Source organism: Neopsephotus bourkii, unplaced genomic scaffold (assembly GCF_033783945.1).
Source record: "Neopsephotus bourkii isolate Nb327-2 ecotype Australia unplaced genomic scaffold, CSIRO-AGI_Nbou_v1 NB_570, whole genome shotgun sequence".
In the NCBI taxonomy this organism is placed as follows: Eukaryota; Metazoa; Chordata; class Aves; order Psittaciformes; family Psittacidae; genus Neopsephotus; species Neopsephotus bourkii.
Window position 1 is genome coordinate 1 of NW_026901071.1, and position 16541 is coordinate 16541.

The window sequence follows — 16541 nt, forward strand, 5'->3', positions numbered from 1 at the left end:
GTTGCTTTCTGCTGAAAGGCAAGGAATATTTGAAAGATTCCTCCTGCTCACCTCTGCAAGATACCAACCATCCTCTGGGACAGACTGATACCCAATACCTACATAATTAACCCAATGAAGGATTTTGCAGAGAGAAAGCTTTCAGACTCCACCTCAACAATGTCAGTTTCAATGCACCTCTACACTTCCTGTTTCAAGATGTCGTGGCTCCAGCAGAATGTGAGCAGTTAACAGAGCACAGACACAGGGTCTACCTCTCTGCACTGCCCTTCTGTGTCAAAATCATGCTACCAGAGGCAGGACTATGATGAAAAAGCAGGCTAAGAGTCTCTCAAGTCTTGACAACATAAGGTAGAGTTTCATGATACGCTTAATCCACCCTAAGTGCTGGCTGCTGCCAGAAAGGGCCATCCCCTTCTCCCTGCTCCACTCCCAGCTGCTGATCCCACTGCCTGGGTCAGGTCTGGCACCATCAATCACAGGGAAGCTCTAACTCACTGCCGCAGCACAAGCTCAGGGCTGTGAGGAGGGACACATGACCAACCACCAAGATGGTGGTTGCACCATTTTGTGTGAATGTGTCGTAAAATACACCTAGAGATTTCACAACCCTTGTGTCAGGCTGATAGTGCTGCGTGGCACACACACTGAAGGAAAGACTTTTGCAGGCCACGGCTCTTCCCACTTTTATTTCCCAGATTTAAAGAGTGGCCAAAACCCACCTGTCCATTTACTCTGGTCCTTGTCCGCTCCACCCTCTTGGTCCTTGGCAGGCTCTTCAGCATCACCAGATGTTTCATTGGGCCCTTCCGCATCTTCAACGGATTCTTCTGCAACAAGAGAAGCAGAAAGTGTAACATGAAAATGGAAGTCAAAACAGAAGAGTAAATAACTGCCATTGAGCAACAGCCGAAGTTTAAGCACAAGTGTTGCGTGGTAGTTATCAATGTCACCCAGCACTCGGCCAACATTCCCTGCTAGCTGGTCAAGAAACTACAGTGGAAAGAGGTGAGACATGAAGATCCACTTCTGCCACTTACAGCTACTGCAGTGTTATGTACAGTAAAACATTTGCTCAATATGAGAAGGTTCTACCAACTACGTCGTGGATTAGAGAAGTGTCAAAGACCGACCAAAGCTTCCAGTACCTTCAGCCTCAGCTCTCTTCTTCACACTCATCTCATGATGTCTGGACTGAATTGCACTGTGTGGTACTGACCTTGGTCACTGAGACCCCCAAGTTCACCACAGAAACACCACTGCTCACTTCTGCTCAGGCCAAGCAAGGAGCAGCACTGTGTCCTGCAGACATGGCTCTGACATAAGGCACAGAAGGAAGCTTCTGGGGGTCTTGTTTCCATCCCAGTCATGGGAAGAGCTTGAGCACACAGGTAGCATCACACAGGTGGAAAACCATGAAGGGGAAAAAATACTCAGTGATGCACTGAGGGTTTAGAACAAAATACAAAGTGCTAGCACCCCACCATTAACAAGAGCACCCGTGTGCTGAGGCACAGAGCGTGTCGACACAGCGTGGGCTGCTCCTCATCACATGGGATACTGGGAGCGGGGTGGCTGCAACTGCCAGACCTTGTACACCAGGGTCCAACACTGCATTATCATCAAATATCTTGGGTATTTATGAACAGTGCAGCAGCTCGACAACTACCACATAATTGAATGGGGCTACAGCAGCACTGAGAAGAAGAGTACTTTTAAGCCATTATATCCTCTTTTAGCAGGAGAGTTTGTAATTTTAACTTGCATTATCTGGTCATGGTAAATCCCAGGCTATCCTGAGGTTTTATCTGAACTACCTAACCAGTTAAAGCACCACCCCCAGCCTCCCCCTAACGAAGACAGGGCTAGAAATCAGGATTAAAAATGTGTATTCAGAGACTGCAGATGCTGAGCAGTGCCCTTTGAGAATGTGACAGCCTAAATCAGGGAGGAACTTGTAAAAGCACCCAGAGACCAACACTGACATTAAGTGGAAGACTGTAATTTATACTCTACCTCTCTTTCACTCTTCTAAAAGCTGGAAGCTGTTGGGAACTGCAGGGATCCCCATGGTCTTCTCCTGGGAAAGCAGGACCCCAGGGTAAGAAGTGCAATGCGTGGCATCGCTATGCAAAGGCACAAATTGCTGTTGCAGGGGTGAGATTAGTGTCTGCCTTGTGAGACCAGTGCTCAGGTTTGCTCAGAGAAGGGCTGTGAAAGCAGCAGCTGCATTCGCATTTCAGAAATTAAAATTCCAGTATTTTTTAATTCCACTGTAGGGAAAAACCCAACAAACTGCTCAACATAACCTAACTCAGCCCAGCACAACCCAGTCCAACCACCTTGGCCGGGCTGGGGAGCAGTCACTGCTCTGGGCTGGGTACGGCTCCCTCCTGTCCCTCAACCCGGAGCCCCTCAAACAACAAAGAGTGCCCGGCACGGCGGCACTCCCGGCTGTGACCCGGAGGTGTCAGCACTGGCATGGGAGGAAAGGGTGAGCCGGCGGCCGCTCAGACGCTGTCTGGGCTCTAACCTGAGCATGTGGAAATAATACACATCTTCAAGTGCACTGTCTGGTTTGAGGGGAATAAAATAGGACATTCATAAGCAGTTACACCATCTGTCTTTATACCATCATCATCATCAACAACGGAAAAAACAGCTCTTTAAAATGGATGAAAGCCCAGGCTGACAGTAACGGGAAAAATGTGAGCTATGAATACCAATAACAGCAGAAAATGATTAAAAAACAAGGCTACAAACAGCAAATGCTCCTGCCCGCAGCCCCTCCTGCTCTCAGGCACAGCTCAGCCCTCCACAGCCCCTCGCACCGAGCAGCCACTGCACCTCGAGCCAGGACACAGCTTCCCACTGAAGATGAGATCTGCCTCCCAGGCTCCAACACCTCTTTGCTGGGCTGCAGAAAAGCATCTGCGTGCTTCAAACCTCCTCCTCCTCTCTCTGCTCTGAGCTGATGGCTTCTGATGAGTGTTTCTGTTAACCTGAGCGGAGCCCAAGACACATCTGCCCAGGGAGGCTCCGAATCAGCTGGGATAGGTCCCTATGTATCTCCTTGCTCCCAAGCCCTTTGCTGAGGACAATCCTCCTCCTCTCTCTGCAGCACACCCTGGGCCTTGGGGATGCAGTGCCTGGCACTGTGAACCAAGGAAGGGGAAGTCTTCTGGGTGCTGGAAGAACTCCTGGGTGCCTCGTTTGGAAGGCAGGGTGCAGCTATGCTCATTGCACTCAGCCCAACTTACAGCCACCAGTGCTCAGGCTGACCCCAGGGATGGTCAGGAGAGCATCCTCAGTCACACCACAGCTCAGCTGATCATGTGCACTGCGGAGGGCTCTGAACTGCAGAGAATCAGTCTCCAGCAGACTGGATGCAGGGCTCAAGCGTGTGATCTGACCCAGCTTCTAACAGTGAGATCCTCCAATACTGAAAACAAAACGCAGAACAGGATTCCTGTTCCTGAGGATCTATACCCATGCTCCCTGATTACAGCTCTGCAGTGGCAGCTCCAAATGTGCTGGCAGGTCTGGGCAGCAAACACATGCATGAGTGGTACCCAATCGTCATCCTCTGCTATTTCCTGGGGGCACCCTTCTGAGAGGACGAGGCCAGCATCACACCTGGTAGGTAGGGAAAGGTCTGCTTTTATCCTCAATGAACTGCACATGCAACAAAGAGCTCTTGAGCTTCCCTTTTCATTGTCTGCAAGTCCCAGTGTTGAGATGTTCCTATCCTGCAGCTCAGGGCTGACCACCAGCTTCCTTAACATCCACAGCACCCCAGGACAAACCTGCAGCTGGTGTGGAGACCACTTCATGGCCAGCTGGCCAGCTCCCAGAGGCTGAAGGAAGCTGTGGTCAGAAAGATGTAGGCCATTTATTTACAAACCACCTTGACCCTTTTGTAACTGTCTGACCGTACCTCCTTGAGGCTGTACTCACTATTAGGACACATTCACCTAACTGCTTGACTGTATTTTACTTAAGAAGATGGATAAAATCACTAGTCCATTTGTAGTTCAATAGTACTCAGCTTAAACTCGTGCATCCTAACAAGTGTTCCTGTTGGGGCTGATATCCAAAGGGCGAGAAGTCCCTGCAGCATGTTGGCAGTATAATGGGAGTCTCTGCCAGTCAAGTACTACAACCAGGAATTTCAGAGATTGTAGCGGGGAGGCTGAACCTGGAGATGGGGAGCTCTGCCATAGGAGATGGTTTGTAAGAGGACATGGGTTTGACTTCCAACCTGGGAACCTCAGTAAGGGGCTCTGGAAGCCCAGAGATGCTACTGCAGGTGTTAGACTGGTGTCTTTGGTTTCCAGAAACTCCAGCTTCACAGCTCATGAAGGATAAATGGGACTCCATCCTCTGAAGGGAGTTCAGCAGGGGAGGTGCAAGAGCTGCTGCTGTGAGAGTTGCATGGGGCAGATCATGTCCCATTGACATACAAACAACACAATCTACACACAGGCCCTGTGCCTGAATGCCATCCATGAGGTCATAATGCTTTATGAATAAATTTCCTTAAAGGAATTTTCCAGCTGCTGGGGTTGAGGTGAATACCAAGAGCAAGCAAGTGTAACTGGGCACCTGAGTCCGAGGAGCTTGTTCTTACATTGTACCAAATCCGCTCCATGCAAAATTCTACAAAGAGTCTTTTCTTCCTTCATGAATAAATAATTTTAGACAGTGGTATTTCCTTTTAATTTAAAATTAAACCATTCACTGGGGAAGGGCGAGGGGGGAAGGGGAATAAGAGTCTGGAAAATCATGGGTACTGACATCTAGAGATGCCAGGGAATCTCTGACTCAGTTATACACTGAAAATATGCCTGAATCCCCACCAGACCACGCTGTTGCAATGCTGCCACTTTCAAAGCCCAGGAAGTTTGAGGGTTGAAGAAATCTGCAAACCTCAATTGGATCCAGGCCAGCTTGAACAGCCCAAGACCTCTCATCTCTCCTTCTCTCAGATGGATTTTCCTTCATAAACCCAGCTCTCTGATCTAAAGGGATAAGGGGCATTTCAGAGGTGGCAGAAATGTAGGGATGGAAGGGAAAGAGCGTGCGCTGCCTCTCCACCCTCCGGCAGGCTCAAGAGCTGAGAAACATTAGCTGTCATGAACCACAATCAAATCAGGTTTGAAATATTTAGCAGTGGCTTGGAAAATGCGGTGCTGCAGCTCTGACAGGCGAGATGTGCAGACACCCATTTTCCATTATAATGGAAATATCAAGCCTGTTCTGAATATGTATAACCTAGAAAAATGTATTGATTTTTCATTCGTCATTAAAAAAATGAAATACCCTGCAGCTGTCAAAAGCCTTTTGTTAAAAGCTCATCTTTCCTGGAATGAGGTTTACCAGAAACAAGTTTTAATTGTACAGAGGGTCTCTCCTTTGAAACAGAAAGAATGCCTTATGCTCCCCTTTTCAGGATAAGTAGTTAAGAAAGCCCACAGACAGACAGGATTGAGACCTGGGTGACTTGAGCAAGCTGACGCTGTCAGGGGAGGTGACAGCCTGAGTGCAGTTGGCTGCACATGCATACACACGCATGTGGCACTACCAGGAGCTGCTGCTGGCAAGGGGCTTCATCGCGCTGGTGCTGGGTCACAGCACTACACTGTGGCCCACCCTGTTGCACAAGTTCAACTGCTCCAAACTACTTTGAATATGAAGTCCCAGGGCCCTGGGAGATGTGCTGTGGTCTGGGTCCTTGTGGGAGCAGGGGGGGACAATGGGGGGGGGACTGGCTTCAGGTGGTCCATGGGGGTTTGATGTGTTCCTAGGCCCTGGGAAACCTACAAGGAGCTCAAACTGCTGGTAATGGTTGTTGAGGGCTCCAGTTGCACAGCCAGATGCACGGTTCTTGCTGGGGGCACACAGAGCTTCCCAAGCCAGAGGAGCAAACACTGGTTTGTCTTTTGTATTTTTCTGCCTACCTGCATTTCAAAACACTCACCCTGAGAGAGCTGTACTTAGCACATAGGGCTGCAGTGAACAGAAGCACATGTGCTGCTGAAGCTGGTGGTGACCCACAATGGAACAGGGCAAAGGCAAATCCTGCCACTGCCCTTCAGCCTCCTGAAATCTGGGAGAGAGCACAGCCTCGAACAGGCCTGTGGGAGAAGCTTCCCTGGCTCAGGACACATCACATAGCAGCACCCTGGACACAATTCCACTGTTTGTTTGTGATCAGCCCAACAGAAAAGTAGGTGTTTCCCACCTCTCCCTGCCTTGCATGTGAAGATGGGACAATCCATCCACATGGTAATGTAGGTAAATCCATGCTCAGAGGTTTTGTGCCATCTTGTGTTTCTCACCCACCTCAAGCTTGGCTGGATCTCCTAAGGTAACCTTGGCTACTAGGCAGTCTCTGCCCTTGCAATTCAGATTCAGGATGCATGTATATGCACAAATACACTCTGTGCTCATTCTAACTGGTTTATTCTACATAGACTTGTTTATTCCTATTGTTTTCCTGAATGGAAAAGCAGTGAACAGAAAGCACGAGGCAGGGGTTATAAGAGTAAAAACACAGAGCTCCAGCCCTGATGCAAAAGCTGGTAAGTCCTATCATCTGACAAAAGGCTGCAGAAAAACAGTAATAATCCTGTACCTTCAATTAATGGCACCTATGTCTATGCTGGCCCTGTTACAGAGCATGGGCAGGGCGTATCTATGCTGCTTTTGCTGACAAAAAAGAAAATACTGCCTATGAATGTGTCCCCAGCTGATAAAGCCATCCCGTTGCCTATCTTCTCAAGGCAAAGCTTATTTGGCTTTTGTGCAGTTAACTATAAAGGCCAGTGTTCAGATAAATAAAACAAGAAATTTAAGAGCAGAAGAACTGTTTGTGAACTTTTAGCTTCTATTCCTTTGTTTTCTCATCCAAAGAAAAACCTCAGAATTTCTGGCCAGTTTCCCTGTACAGATCTGAAACTCCTCCAACAGCATCCAGGTCTCTGGTTATCTCTCAAACAAGCTTCTTGCTCCACAGAAGTGAGATGACCCTCTGCCAGATGTTAGCATCTTCTTTAATGCAAACGCTTTTCCTAACACAGATGTTATTTTTGCAGTTGCTCCTCAGTGTCGGTTCCTCAGGCATGTCTCCAGGGGCTCAGCAGCACCATGGCCATCCCTAGAGATAACTCTGAAGGATGCTGGTGCCTCCACACAAAGAGACACAAGCCAAGAACCCCTTCCCTGAGCCACCACTGACTGCTCCCTGTCCCCGGGAACGAGCCTGTCTATTTTTTTTTAAACTGGGGTAAATTTTAAGTCAGTGGAACCCAAAAGGGATTTGCCCCTTGAATTTCAGCAGGACCAGAAAGGTTGCTGCTATTTTCACACACAAAATGAAAGAAAAAAAGGCAAATTCCTTGAGCATGTTTGTAGTGGAGCGTGATGTGATTGTGTTGTCATTTATGGGAAATAATCACAAGCCCATCTCTCCCTTTCCCCCCATTTTCCAGTCCAAATAACCATGAAAAATTACACTTCAATGTCAGGAGGACAACAAAGGAGGGGCTTTCTGTGGCTTGATGGCTTTCAGCCTCCTCTTCTTTGGACAAAACCTACCTTCAATTCTAGTTCATTTTAAAAGTGATCTAATAAATGCATCTTGACAAGTTCCTTTCTTTTTTTTCCTTTTAAACAGTATTTTGCACAGTTTAACCTAGCTCCAAATTGGAATCAGCTGGAAAGAAGACTCATGCAAAAACACAAACACAGATCAAACCACAAAACAAAAGAAAACGCATCTCCAGCTTCAGGTCTGTGGGAAGAGGACCCAAGTCCACCACTAAACCATGTCCCTGAAGACCACATCTCCATGTCTCTTAAATACCTCCAGAGATGGTGACTCCACCACTGCCCCGGGCAGCCTGTTCTGACACTAGACAACACTTTCAGTGAAGAAATCTGTCCTAGGTTCAGCAGTAATCTTTCCTGATCTTCAGTCTAACCCTCCCCTGGTGCAACTTGAGGCCATTTCCTCTTCTCCTGTCACTTGTTACTTGCAAGCAGGGACCAGCCCCACCTTGCTACAACCTGCTCTTGGCGAGCTGCACAGAGTGGCAAGAAGTTGCCAGCATCACTGATCTGCTCCAGGCTCTCCATGTGGTGCAGCATCACCTGGGCCAGGCTCAGCCATGCTGGGAAGTGGCTTCAGTGACCTGTGGAACCGTGTGGACACAAATGTGGGGTTCAGAGAGGCTGGGGCACTGCAAGATGTTCATGTTCCACCATTTAGAAAATACACTGGTGCCGCGCATCCGCACGTCCTCAGCTACGCGAGCAGAGCGAGGTGTTCAAACGAAGAGCTGCTTTGTGCTTAGGGTGAATGAGCTCACTCCAGAAAAGCTTTTTAGATTCACAAAACCCCGAAGTGCTAAAGCCAGGCTGAAGTTGAAGCTAACTTCAGCAACTCTGGGAAAAGGCACATCTTGAGAACACTGTAACTGTAACAAAAATGAGCTATAATTAATTCATACTTAGCCATAAGGGTTGGATATGCACATGGGTGCTCCCAACAACCTTAGCTCTGCCGTGTAACATCATCATAAATCGTACTTAAATCAAACACTGAAATGTCCCTTTTCTGGCTAAGTTGCTTTTAATGTACAACTCCTACAACGCCTACTCTGTTCTCACTCTCCACGGTATCACTCCAAGGAAAAGTTAATTAATGTGTAGCTGACCCTCTTTCTCCCCCTCCCCACATACTTCCCAACCCAGACGGTTTGGAGTTTTTTCAAGCTTAGCTAAAAACATAGGAAAGCCGTAATTGTGGTGCCCTGGTTCAGGGACAGTTAAAGTATTCTTGGCGCACGCTACACCATCAGGTTCTGATGCAGATGGAGGTGGCCAAGGAAGAGCAGTGAGGCTGTTGCGGCAGCAGGGGAGCTTGACCAGCCGGCAGCTTGTGGCTGTGGCATGGGGTCTGCGGCAACTTGACATTCCCTATACCTGGTGATGTGGGCAGGTTTTTGTCATAAAGAAAGAGAGAAGACGATGAGTGGTTCTAAGCAAATGTCTGTAAGGACTGTTCATATACAGGGTGAGTCCAAATAGGTCTGGTGAATGAGGTCTGGTCCGTTCATTCTTAAGTAGATTGCAGTAATGTCAGTGGCGGTGTCATGTCACCAGGCTCTTCCTGGAGGTACACCTAGGAACTATCAGTATGCATGAACATGGGAAATCATAAATGGCCATAAATAATATGCCTGTGAGGCAAAGCAAGGTGTGAAAGAGGTTTTAGCAGGGCTGCTTGGACCACCAGAGTCAGCAAAAAGGGGTGACTTTCTACTGAAGCACAGAATCACAGAATGGTTTGGGTTGGAAAGGACCTTAAGATCATTCAGTTCTAACCCCCTTCCATGGTCAGGGACGCCTCACACTACACCATGTCAATCAAAGCTCTGTTCAGCCTGGCCTTGAACACTGCCAAGGATGGAGAAGATGAAGCAGATGAGAAGTGCTGCTGTGCTGCAGAGGTTGGACATGCAGCCTGTGGTGGCACCTGAAGATATTTCTGCAGAGAGCCTTGCAGGCTTTTAAGAATACTGAGGAGCATCCTCTAGGACCTCTGGAAGGACAGAGCAGATACACCCAGCAGGTATCTGCCAGCAGGTAGATGTAGACAGAGACCCCTGGTTTGGGTTAGTGGCACTGGCAGAATGTCAGTAATTGCGTTTCCCTTTGTACTAACAAGCTTTCAGCAGCAGCAGATTTCAGCTTCCTGGAGCAAACAGGCAGGCAGGCCCTTTTTCTTCACCTCTCTTGGCTTCGAGTAATTGAAAGCGACTGCAGTTTCAGCCCTGACTCTCCAGTATTCAGCTGCACCAGGGAGGTCAGGGAATGTCAAGTGAAGCCTTTCCCTTCACCTCCCCACCACCGGCTCTGCGTTATCAGTGGCAGCCGATCCACAGCCTGGAGGAACGGGCAAAATGACAGGGGCTGCTAAGAGCCATGGGAAAGGGAACACAGCCTCCCGCAGCAGGGAGGGAGGGAGGGCTTCCCACTGCATCCCTGCGCCACATCCAACTGCAGAGGCCTGCTGACCCCCCCCCCCCCCAATTTTATTTCCTCTTAATCTTAAATAGGAGATCGTCTCCTTTTCAAAGAAACTGAGTATTCATCCTTTCAGAGTTGGGTGTTTTTTATTTTTAATTTTTTTAATTTTTTTTTTTTTTTTCAGCAAGGCAAAGCTCTGTGACACCCATGTCACCCATGATGCATCCACAAAGGATCTTTCACTCGCCACCAAATCTAAGGTAGAGATGGAGGGTGCTGAAATCCCAACTAACGCAAAGAGGACTAAGGAAGAGCACAGAGAGGCTCCCAAGGAGCTTCTGAACATACTCATGGCTCACAAGCTGCTTGGTCGGCACCTCAGCACATTGGCAGCACGGGGTTGGTAACAGCCAGTGTGTGGGTAGGACACCCTGGGCCACCCCTGAGTGGCTGCAGCTCCCTGCTCAGCTCCCTCAGGTGCTGACGGGGGTGCTGCCTGTGCTCCAGTGATTCAGAACGCGCCCATACACAACCACAGCACATGCAGGTGGCAGCTCCAGCACCGGCCTGTGATAAGAATTTATTTCTCTCAATTACGAGTGCTTGTCCCCACTCTCAGTTCATCAGTGCAGCACGGCTGAGTCAATGGAAGCTTAGTAATGCTCCCATTGCATGCACAGCGGCTGCCTGCAATAGCAGCTCTGGGGAGCAGGTTCCCAGCCTTCCCACCCCTCCGCTCCTGAACCATGGGCCACACAGGGTTTAAGGCCAGTTCCGACACAAGCTCCCTGCAGGGTCTGAGGCATTACCTCCACTCCACACAGTCGGCACACGTGCTCTGAGAGGGCAGCACCCATCCATGTCCATATGCTTTATCTCCACTGCCCATGCACATCCTTCTTTAACAGAAGGCATCCCAGGGTGCTTTATGTATTTTCAGACTAAGTTTTTGGCTTTTTTATTGGAGCTTCATCTGAAATATCTGTTTCCTTCAACCCAAGACCATTCAGAAATAACCTGTGAATGCCACAAGCAGAGTATGAATCTAAACATTGCCCTCAAAAAGCAAATACACGACAAGAACACCAGACAAAAAAAAAAACAAACTGATGAGATCTCTTCAGGAGTCCTCAATAAAATAACTACCCTGCTCTTGGAAACCCGTATTCAAAGCAAGGACAACAGGCTGCGTATCACAGGAGAGGAGGATGGAGGGATGAAAGTCAAGCATGGCTGTAAGCACCCCCGGCTTGTGTGCCCTGGAGACTGGGCAGCTTCACCCCTACTTTGGGATGTCTTTGGGCTTCAGTTGTTTGGTTTAAATAAACAAATAAGCAAAAGCACCTCCCCTGCTCCCATTCCACAGTGAGCCATAGGACGAGGCTGTTAACTCTCTGCTATGACTCCATTCTGGCACTGCTGGCGTGCTGCCACCACCACAGAGCAGCTCCCGAACTTCCCAAGCATTAACCTCTCCTGGAGAGCAGTGTGGGGGGATGTCCTCCCACTGCAGCCTGCTCAAGAGCATTATTGATCCAACACACACTTGGTGCCTTCAAAGTTGTTTATGATCAATATGCAAATTGCCCATGGCATTGATCTGGTATTAATTTTCAATTAGGAAACCCACAGGGGGTCTCCCAGGGTCAATATCTAACAACACGAGGTAACTCCACAGCCCAGCAGCAGGACTGATGCTGCCCAGTGCCTCTGGGGCTGCTCCTGCACCCCATGCCCTGATCCCTCTGGATGCCCCAGGCACTGCAGCCTCCTAGAGAGCAACCAGTGCCCCACAGCCCCCAAGGCTTCTCATCCACCCGCAGCTCACAGGGGCATGTCCCCCCCAGCTGCAAGTATTTTGCTTCCCTGAGTGCAGGGAGCCAGCCAGCTGCTTAAGGCAACCCCACTGCAATTGGTTTTGGACATCAGCCTTCAACATACAGTGTTTTTAGCACTAATACAGTTACTGATACAGATGGTATGGACCAAGCACAATGCAGCAGTGGGCACACCACCTCCTGCAAGCTGGACAGAAGAGTTCCAGATCTAGGTGGAACACAGAAGCAGCTTTCCAATGGTGCAGAGCAGGGAACCAAGCACTGCATTCTGACATCTGAACACCAGCTCCACAAACCTGCACATCTTCGGAATACATGCTAGAAGTGGAAAAGATCCTTGCATGTGCTCCATCAGATTAAATAAAAGAGAAAGAAATCATTGCAATTGCCTTGTAAATCTAGAGAAATGTGTCCCTTTCCAGCAAAAGGGACCCACACCATCGGCCACCTGCCCAGCCTCCTTCCTGCCTGTGTGGCCCAGAGGGAGCCCAGGGTCACACTGGCAGGTGATGCCCTCATTGCAGCGGGTGGGCGAGTCTGCGCACACCCACACTCTGCCACTCACTGTGCTAACCAGCACATTAGCTACCCAGGCTAATTGGTTTATGGATAACATTAATTACCATGTTGCTCATTAATGGATGAAATCTTTATTGGTTCCATTGATCAGTGGGACTTGTTAGCCGGCCTCCTAACCAATGGCGGATGTAACAAGCTCTCTTATTGGCATATCAATTAATGCAATCAATTTCTGGCCAGCGGCTGCCATTCGCTTCCCTGCTTGTTAGACTGTGGAAGACAGAGTCATGTCAAGTAAGCATTTATTTAAAGGGTTTCTAATTCTTCTTGAGCTGACTTCCCAGCAGGTTTTCTGCCACACAAGGGTTTTCTGCCTCCAGAGACCTTCCCTTTTCTTCTCACTGCAGAATCAAATCTATAACAGTCACTGCAAAGTAAATAATTTCTGTAAAAATATTTGAGTTACGCAAGTAGGACAGCCAGAGGTATCAGGTTAAGAAGTCAGACTGTAGGACTACCCCAATTCAACACACTAGAGAGACGGGCAGGAGCAGAAGCTCACTCTCAAAGGACAAGCAGGGGCTCAAGAGCCATGCCAGAAAGCCTCCCTGCACACAGATTCATCTTAATTAAAGGGTCAGTCCCCCACAGCCTGCCTGGTTTTGTCAGAGAATAATAAGCCCTTCACATTCCTGCTCTACCCCACCTTCCAGAGTGAACATGGACCATTTTGTTTCTTCATGCCATCCTGCCACGTGGGTCTACAGCCAAACCCATCCCAGCGGTGCCTCTATCCCTTTTGTCCACCTCAGCCTGAAAAAGCAGAGCAAAACTTGAGCTGCTCATGTGCAGATTCAGCTGATGCTGGGAAATGAAGAATATCACATGGTCTGCATGAGCTTGGCAGTCTTGGCTGCAATGCTACATAGAGTGATGGGAGTAATATAATGAAGCCCTTGCCCAAATCTTCAGGGGAAGAAACATGTATAAAGAGCACAGGACCTAAACCTCCCATGGACAGAAACTGAAGAGATCCGCCCTCCTTTCCTGAGAAGGGTGGCAAAGGGGATGACCTGACAGAAGAGCACAAAACTGGAAGTGGTCTGAAGAAGACAAAGATTTTCTGAGCCATTTCTCCCATGAGCAAGAAGAATGGACTGTCAGTTAACTTCACAGAAGGCAAACAATGTTTTCCATTGGTCTATTGGCCAAACAGATTTCAACAGCAGAACATGTTCAGGAAGAGCTTAGACCCCATCCTACTTGGGTTTAGTTTTTCCCAGCCTGTGGGAAGACTTGGTAGTGATTATAGCTGATTCCAGCATCCAGCTGCTGAATTTCCAGTTGATGGGACTGAACAAAGAGGGTTCTTTGTGCCCACCCCATGACAGGGTTCTGTGGCCTAGGAGGACGATGGTGCTCTCACACATCAGATCACTACCAGAGAGAACAAGGGGCTCAGAGATGTGTCACATCAACTGCCTTGATGCAGTAGGTTTTGTTTTCCTTCAGAGCCACATTTGCACTGTAGCAGTAAGGATGGTAGACATTACTGCAGCCAGAGGCAGATTGAAACACCAGCATGCCACTGTGTTCCTGACCCCCTCCCTTCTCCCGAGGTGCTGGCAGCCTTGGTTCTGCCCGTGCAGCTGTGTAAGTGCAGGACACACAGCAGCTAACAGAGCAGAAGAACCCTGCAAGTGAAACAAATATATTTTACTATAAAATATGACGTGGTAATTAGATGGTGGCAATCAGTGCCACAGGATGTTGTTGTGGACAAGAATTCAGCAATGTGTACAAATGGGATTAGAAAATTAAGGTTAATGAGAATATCTAGAGACATAATTTCTAAATGTAACAAAAGAATTTGGAAGGAATATAAACCCACAAGCTTTAGGGCACACACGAACTGTGCCCTCACTGTGAGGGTCTGCAGGGCACCCACCCGGCAGCAGGCGAGCTACAGCCGATGGCTGGGCCTCTTCTCTCTCCCTGGCTCTCCAGCACACTGTCACCTCCCAGTCCAGCTGTGACAGCCTGACCTTCCCCATGTGTCCTGGAGCCTCCGAGGCTCAGGGAACACTGCTGGGTATCAGCTCACAGCTGCCAGGGCAAGGCCACTGCCTACATAACATCTCCAGCAGGGATGTGCGTTCACAATGGTGATTACGAGGAAAGATTGGGTTCCTAGTATTAGGAAAGATCAGTCTCAGTAAAGGGTGACTGCAAAGAAGATGGTGAGTCCCTTTTCACAGAAGTCCCATGGAACAGATGATGGGTACAGGTTGCTCCTGGGAAGATACCAACTGGACACAAGAGGGAACTTTTTCACACCAATCGGCAACTGGAATAATCTCCCCAGGGAAGTGGTTGAGTTCCCAGTGCTGGTCACTTTTAAGAGTTGTCTGGCTGGGGTTTGGGATATCCAGTCTAGGTCATGCTGTACCAAGAAAGGTTGGACCAGATGATCCTTGAGGCTCTTTCCAACCTGGTACTCTATGAGCTCCACCAGAACACTGGGGTGCCCCATGACACTCAGCAGCCCTGTGCACCTGCAGCAATTCCCAGCACAACCCCTGCTCCAGGTCCTCACCCAGGTCATTATGTAGGAAGGATCTTCCCCACCAAACACAATAATATATCAAACCTTATCAGAGCTGAACTATAAATCTGTGAAGACTCCAATAATTTCTAGCCATGGGAATAACACCACAAAAGTACTTTTAAAACTAATTACTCAGATTCCGAAGTGCTGCCCTAATGAGCTTTCTTCTGCCCAGAACTTACTAAGAGAAAAAAAAAAAAATCTACCTTCAGTGCAGTAATTACTGCTTTCCCCTTCAAACTTCTAACTGGAGATCAATGCTGCATTTTAAGACTCATTGATTTACAATTAGCCTGGCTTTCCTGCTAAAGTGTTTTTAAAGCATGGTTTATTTTTATTTTATTTTGAAATCTCAAAGATCTGGTTCTTGGATTTTACATCCTCATGAGAGGTGTGCTGGAAGCTGAAAGAGGAAGGCAGGCACACATCTGAACGAAGAAAGGAAAACGGGATTTTTGTTAGGCTGAGACTAGAAGTAAGAGACTCTTAGGTATTTAAGGGATAAAGATAAAAAAATAAAGATGGAAGAACATGAATACAGAAGAAAGGAAGAGAAAACGGGAAAAAAGGAAATGTAAATGTAAAGAGAACGAAAAAGGACTTGCAGGCTAAGAAAGCAGAGTCACTGTCAGGCAGAGCAGAAAGCTCTTCCTGCTTCTGCTGTTTATGAACATCCTTGGGAAAAAAAAGCAGCAGCTTTGTGCATCTTCGCAAAACAAAGTGCTAGTTAAAAATAGTGAGTACAGCAGGGATGGTAATGACGTGAGGGTCCTGGCAGCACCTGCCTTTGTACAATCTGTCCCACGAGGAGAGCAGAAGTAAGTAAAGCAATTAAGAATTCCATGCTGATTGCTTCAAACATGTTTTTCTCTGCCATAAAGATAATAGCATCATGGATACATCCGCCTCCTCTCTCCTGCCTCTTTCCAACCCAACATCATCTACTTTGCATCCCTTCTGCTGGACTCCTGGCTCCTGAGGAGCTAAGCACTGGAATAAGCCCACAGAGACTGAAGTCTCCATCTGGGGACATACTTTGACTGCCACCAGGGCAGATCCTGGCCAGCGGGTGTGTCTGGCCTGGCTCCGGGACCTCCAGAGATCTCTGCCAACCCTTGCTGCTCCAGGAGTCCCCGACTGTTGGGAGTATCACAGCGGTGCTCTGTTCTGGATCGCTGTTGTGTCATTTCTGCAGGAAATGAGCTACACTGGATGAGCCACTTCAGCACTCCTCGACCCTCCTTCTCCCCCTGCTTCTTCCTCCAAAATACACATTTGGAAGGTCTTCTAAGATCAGCATCAGCAGGAACTCGACAGGAACCAGACCCAGGAGCAGGGAGGCAAAGAAAATTGCCTGCAAGGTTTACAGTTTACAGTTACAATAGCTTCCACAGTGGTCAAGCCTGCCATTGCCTTTGCTGTTCTCATAAATTTTGTTCTTTATGACTGCTGGGTCCCAGGAGTCACTGGCAGATGATGATCCTCGAGTGATGAAAGCAAAGAAAGAAAATAGGAAAGCCAGTAACGTCTCTCCTTTTTTA

At 48.3% G+C, this 16541-nt stretch overlaps 1 protein-coding gene across 1 annotated transcript in view; it reads right to left on the minus strand.

The window, feature by feature from the left end:
* Positions 1–129: 129 nt before the first annotated feature.
* Positions 130–16541, minus strand: part of LOC133211151 (zinc finger homeobox protein 3-like) — a 122433-nt gene continuing 106021 nt past the window's right edge. The window contains exon 5 of the mRNA XM_061351314.1: positions 130–830. Coding sequence (XP_061207298.1) covers positions 688–830 — 143 coding nt within the window. The 3' untranslated portion in view covers positions 130–687. The remainder of the gene's footprint in view (positions 831–16541) is intronic.